Raw genomic sequence first — 5,873 nt, 5'->3', positions numbered from 1 at the left:
TCTACTACTATTTGGAACAAGTAAAAATTCTTGCACACTTAAAAAAGGGGGGGGTGGAGTTTTTGTTCAAAGGGCTTTGGACAAAACCTCATCCAATGTCAGGTGTAAACCATCCGATCTGTGTTAAAATGGTTTAGATTTACAGAGCCATTTAGAGTTATTTAGTTTTAAATATACTGGCACGAATCTTAAAGCAAATCAAATGATAAGGCACGACTTTAGATAAGATTATTTCCAATTAAAGCCCTCTGGACAAAATTCAATTCCAAAAAAGGGAGAGCATCAGTAATTTTAAAAGTGCATTACAATACATGGCTTGAAAATGAAGATGTAGTACTTGATTAGGATGCATTTAAGAAGGAAGCTCCTTTTTATTTTGCTCATGTATTGAGAAGATAAAGATTCTAAGATTTCTAAATATCTGTATAGATCAGCCGCAATAAACAGTTCTATCAATCTCCTGTGGTATATATGGATTTTATTTCAGTCCCTAGTTCTTTCTCAATACAATATATACCTGTGATAGTTTCAAAAAAGAAAAAAAAATATTAGTTAAACAAAATAAAACACATATTTGAAAACCCAAAAGTAAATTAAAAGAAAAGAAAAGAAAATAAAATAAAATCAGATTAAGTTTTTTCAACTATACTCAAGGTTACTGAATTCAACCTGAAGATACACTGTTCCTCGTTAAAATATCAACTCAAGGTAATTAATCACGCAAGAAACATTAATTCATTAATTTAACTTGGCAACATTTTTTTTTTTTTTTTTTTTTTTTTGGTATCTGGCAACATTAATTTGAGATTATATTTCACTAGAGTTACCAAATCGTCATGTACCAGTGCATCCAAGAAAGGTACCAACTCCCAAAGAACCAAAGATGTTTTCATTTTATAAATAAATAATAGAGTTTAAACTGAAAAATTATATGAATGATACTCTATCAGCGCTGTCAATATCTTTATGCACGCGGTGGACCGTGGACCTATCTAATATCTATCTATCTATCTATCTATCTATCTATCACTTGCTCTTTTCTCTTTGCTAAATGCTAATACAAGGGATAACCTTCAAACTGCCAGTGCTCCTCTCTCTCTCCCTCGCCACCTAGTGGCGCCAATGGCTACTCTCTCTCTCTCCTCCGCCTCCGCCTCCGCCTCCATCTCTTTCCTCCCGCGCCTCTCCTCCTCCTCCTCCTCCTCCTCACGGCACCCCCGCCGCACTATTAAAATCCTGGCATACATGGAGAGGAACCCGAACTCCCCGACCGCAATTGCCTCCAAGCTCATCGGAGCTCTCCCCGTCGTCGGCCTCTTCGCCCGGATTTTCAGCGATGAAGGCGGAGTCGGCGGAGACATCCTTGATTTTGCCGAGTTTAGGCGGCGCGTTGGCAAGAAGTGTGGTATCACAGACTCCCAGGCCTTGTACCAGTTCAAAGAGCGACGTGGCCGGGTACATCTTCTTTCTTTCTTACTTTCTTTCTTTTGTTTTTGTTAATTAATTAGATTAGAGCCAGCTAGAACCAGTCCTTTACTGATCTGCACTAGTGCCAGTACAATTTACCAGTTTCTCTAATTAAGAAAATAGTCCCAACTGTACTATTTACCAGTTCCTTTACCAGTTTACCAGTACGATTGAGCAGTTTCTCTGATTAAGAAAATAATCCCAACTGTACTATTTACCAGTTCCTTTACCAGTTTGCCAGTACAATTGAGCAGTTTCTCTAATTAAGAAAATAATCCCAACTGTACTATTTACCAGTTCCTTTACCAGTTTGCCAGTACAATTGAGCAGTTTCTCTTATTAAGAAAATAATCCCAACTGTACTATTTACCAGTTCCTTTAATTAGGCTATGGTACGAGTAAAATTGAGTTAGGTCAAAATAATATTTGTTTAATTGATTTGCTAGATGTTACAAACTAAGATCTAGGTGAGCAAAATTTTATCTATCTGTAGTAACATGGAGTGACGATGATGCTATTTAACTTTTGTAATTACTATTTTTCATGAGTTATACTTTTTCTAATACTAGTAGCCACTGTGTTGTCTAATGGTTCTCCTCGCATTGTGTCTGGTCAGGCGGGTGACCCGTTTTACGTTCTTTTGTGTTGTTGGTTGGCTGCAGTTGGTGCGGGGCTTTTAAAGACCGAAGAAATATATGAAGGAGTTGCAAGGCTTCGTATCTCAAATGATATTGAGTTTGAAGAGGAAACTTTTCTTGCCATGATGAATACTGCCAGAGAGGTATTATCCCCTAATTTTCACCAAAGCCGTCTATTCTAGGAGCTACTTTTTGTGTGTGTGTGTGTGTTTTTTCAATTTTTGGTTGCAAAAATCTGATTGTTGATACTGTTTTGGTTAAAATGACCATTGTCAATGCAATTCAGGTTGATAACTTCAAATTTGCACATACTGATAGGGTTTCTTCATGGTATCGTACGAGCATGAACTGCCATACCAACTTTTCAGACTGTTAGAGAGAGTTAAATGGCTAATTGTTATTCTTTAATCAGGAAATGAGTTTTCATATACTCTTTAATCAATTGTAAGACAAGAAAGGATAAACAGGAATGTAAATAGAATATACCACCGTAAAAAATGCTGTAATTTCCTTGGATTTCTTGCTCAAGCAATCGAAACATTGTACGTTACAGAAAAGAGCAAAGTCGAAGAACCCTGTGCCACAAATCCCTATGGAGATCAGAGCAGAAAAGGCTCTAGAGGCGATCTATGTCTGCTCTTACGGCAAGGACCCAATAGAAGAAGAGGATGAAAGGCTACTTTGCACCATACTCAATGCTGTTTTCCCTACTGTCGGAAGAAAGGAGATTGAAAGGATAGTTGCTTCCCTTGCCAGAAAAGTGGCAGCAGGTGAGAGCAATTTCCCTGGTCAGAAAAAGGTTTCAAAGGAAGTCATGCAGAGGCAGCTTAAAGATCTCGAGTTTTTGCAGCAGAAAGGGAAATCTCAAGTTGATGGATACTGATTAGTTTTTCAATGAACTTGGTTGGTTCTTTAACCGTGAAATCGTTGGTTTGAGTAGCGGAGAGAGAATTACTAGGGGATTTTGTGAAGCATAGATGTTCATAAAAGTTCTTATGAAATGTCATGGCTAATTTTATTTGTACATATGTTTTGTTCTTTTTGCATTGATAAGTTGTTGGTACAAGTTTATTAATTTGTTCCGGAGGTGGAACTTCGGGCTTAGTGCAGTTGCAAGAGATCTAAAAAATACTAGTGTATCGAGCCCTTTATTTGAAAAAATATATAAAATTGTTCAAAAGGTGGTTGGCTACTTTTGTTTGATATAGAAATGTTATGATGTATTAAGAAACATAGTTACTGTGCAAATATGAATCCTTTAGAACCAAACCCATAATCAACAAAGTGATTTAGGCGCCTACATATGAACTTTCTCATCTCAACAATTTTCATGAAAATCCGAACCAAACAAAACAAACTTGAAGAGAGAAATGTTTCTTCATAGCAATATAACTACTTAGCTTACTCCTTGGAGATAAAATGATAAACAATATATCTAGCACGTTTTCTTAACATTCATTAAAGAAAAAGCAAAGATTGAAATGAGATGAAGCATCTGTCAGGTACCATCAGTTAGCTTAAGCACCAGAGAATGACAAAAAAAATTTAGTATAATCTACCACAAAACTGCTTATTTAAGGCATTACATCACTAAAAAAACAAAATTAAATAAAAGGTGTTTTCTTTCATGCTCTGAGTTTCCACTGTGCTATAGAGTTGCTGCAAATCCTGTAAAAATGTTATTGAAAAAAAAAATCACTGTAAAATTGATAAAAGGAAACATTTTTATAACTTGGCAGTTGGCACTATGAATTATATTTAATCTCATAAACTTAATCTGACGTAATCAGGCTGTCTAAATTCTACAAGATTTTCATCTGATAAAGATATATTAGCCCATGAAAGGGTGCATACGAAGTGCATTACATTTTTATTACAAATATATATTAGCCCACAAAAAAGACAAGAAGACAAGCTCACCTCAAAATCTCTCTAAAGTCTCTTTTGGAATTTTGTATAATGTAATGCAAGCATCAGTCAATTATCATCTCCTGTTAATGCCAGCCATACAATAGATGAGGATTCTAAAACACTGACCAGCATATTCTCCTCCCCCCCCCCCCCCCCCGCTCCATTCATGTCTACCCGAATCATAACTGAGTCCTATTTGAATCAGTGAAACCAATTGTTCAAACTAGGAAACCCCAACTTCAACCCAAATGAGGATATATACATTTACAATTTTACATTCAAAAAACACAGATGCCATGGTGGTATATTGTTTACCAAAAAGATATCCTCTACAAAAAAAAAAAACAGTATAATTCATCCAACAAAATGGAACCCATGGTGGTATAAAATATATCCTCGACAAAAAAAACAGTATAATTCATCCAACAAAACTGTTTTAAGAAGGAAACATATACTATTTACAGAAAATTCAAACCTTGTGACATTTTGGCAATTAAATCTTAGTAAAAAAATAAAAAAATAGAATACAACAGAAAAAAACAGGATTACCTTCAGAAAGCCAGGCCCAAGTTCCAGGCTTCTGAGATAGCATTGAAGTGAGCAATGCTGTAGCTGTAGCACTGTGAAGTGGCATCAACGACTGAGCGCAACCCAACTCTACAGGCAGTCTGAAAATTTAATGCAACAAGGTTCCATTAGCAATCAGTAACTAGGGAATTTAGTCATAATAGTGGATTTGAAAATTCAATAGCAAGACCAAAGACAACCTCAACAAACCACTAAGAATTGATGTTTTAGTGCTCTCTTAATCGGAAAAAAGGTGCTTGTATTAGACCCTGCTAGCCAGGTACTGGTACGAGAAAATTATTTGCCCTTGCTATTTTTTTAAGGTACAGGAATGAGGTATATATAATTGTTAACAGAGTTTTGTTATCAGTTTAAATTGAAAAAAGAAGAAGAAACAAATAGTGCTAGACTCAAATGCTTGCATTCACCGATTTAATCGGTTAATTATTTGTTTATTCAGAAATAATTGTAAGAGAAATCAATAAAGAGGAAAATTTACATCATGCAACTGTTAATATCTAAGTCTTTGTTCCATTTAACTTAAACTCTCTATTAATATCTTGATCAACGCTGCTTGGTATCTAGATTAATTAGAATTCTGGTACTGGTACTGATAAGTGATAAGACTTCCACTGAACCTCTGGAGCGGTAACCACTGGTACTGGTAAGATTGGGTTAATTTGGCCTACTTGAGAGTTCATGGAGCAGTGAATTGTACATACAGCTACGAAGAACTAATGCAATGCAATTGTAGCTGAAGAAAAGAAATACCTGGAGAATGGAGAGGAAAGCATGGGACGAGAAACCCTAGAAGGAGGAGCGGATGATCTAGCGCCACCAATGGAGAAGCTTCTAGAAGAAGAGCGGAGGCCTTGAAGAACCCTGCGAGCGCCGCTCATTGACGCCATTCTCTCTCTCTCTCTCTTTCTCTCTTTCTCTCTTTCTCTAAACCTCAGCTCAGCGGCTCAGCCCAAGTAATAACATGGGAAATATATTCACTTATACCCTCCAATAAATTTGGCTTTTCAGAATTTCTAAACCGTAATTTCTCCAACTTCGTATTAAGCCTCTGATCAATATAATTTAATAGAGGAGGGTTCAAATGTCTTCATTTTTTGTGCCTTTATTTTTAAGAACTTTAATAACTCAAAATTTAAAACATAAAAGTCAAAATAAAACCGTTGGATATGCTCTACATCATTTTATCTATGCACATGTACAAAATTATGACATTTCAACTTTGTTTTGATTGTCATTGAAATTTTGATAATTTCTAGACGTACTAATGTG

At 35.9% G+C, this 5,873-nt stretch overlaps 2 protein-coding genes across 3 annotated transcripts; one reads left to right on the top strand and one right to left on the bottom strand.

Moving 5' to 3' along the window:
• The first annotated feature begins 1,017 nt into the window (after positions 1-1,017).
• PDE329 (calcium homeostasis regulator) lies at positions 1,018-3,171 on the top strand. The gene is made up of 3 exons (XM_078312773.1): positions 1,018-1,455; positions 2,084-2,248; positions 2,659-3,171. Exons 1-3 carry the CDS (start codon positions 1,123-1,125, stop codon positions 2,986-2,988), a joined length of 828 nt encoding a protein of 275 aa, XP_078168899.1. The 5' UTR covers positions 1,018-1,122; the 3' UTR covers positions 2,989-3,171.
• Positions 3,172-3,473: 302 nt separating this feature from the next.
• LOC144563073 (protein NUCLEAR FUSION DEFECTIVE 6, mitochondrial-like) lies at positions 3,474-5,595 on the bottom strand. Of its 2 annotated transcripts, XR_013514254.1 has the most exons (4): positions 5,355-5,539; positions 4,566-4,684; positions 4,026-4,096; positions 3,474-3,773 (listed from the first exon to the last, which is right to left on the bottom strand). XR_013514254.1 is itself a non-coding variant. In XM_078312445.1 (3 exons), the coding sequence occupies exons 1-3, from the start codon at positions 5,489-5,491 to the stop codon at positions 3,754-3,756; spliced, it is 276 nt and encodes a 91-aa protein (XP_078168571.1). In that variant the 5' UTR covers positions 5,492-5,595; the 3' UTR covers positions 3,474-3,753. The 2 variants fall into 2 exon arrangements, 1 of the variants encoding a protein (XP_078168571.1); XM_078312445.1 differs by lacking the exon at positions 4,026-4,096 and having other exon boundaries at positions 5,355-5,595.
• Between the last annotated feature and the right edge of the window lie 278 nt (positions 5,596-5,873).

This window comes from Carex rostrata, chromosome 12, assembly GCF_964058835.1.
Source record: "Carex rostrata chromosome 12, lpCarRost1.2, whole genome shotgun sequence".
Taxonomy (NCBI): Eukaryota; Viridiplantae; Streptophyta; class Magnoliopsida; order Poales; family Cyperaceae; genus Carex; species Carex rostrata.
The sequence above is the reverse complement of the archived record's forward strand: the minus strand, read 5'-3'. Positions and strand labels throughout refer to the sequence as shown.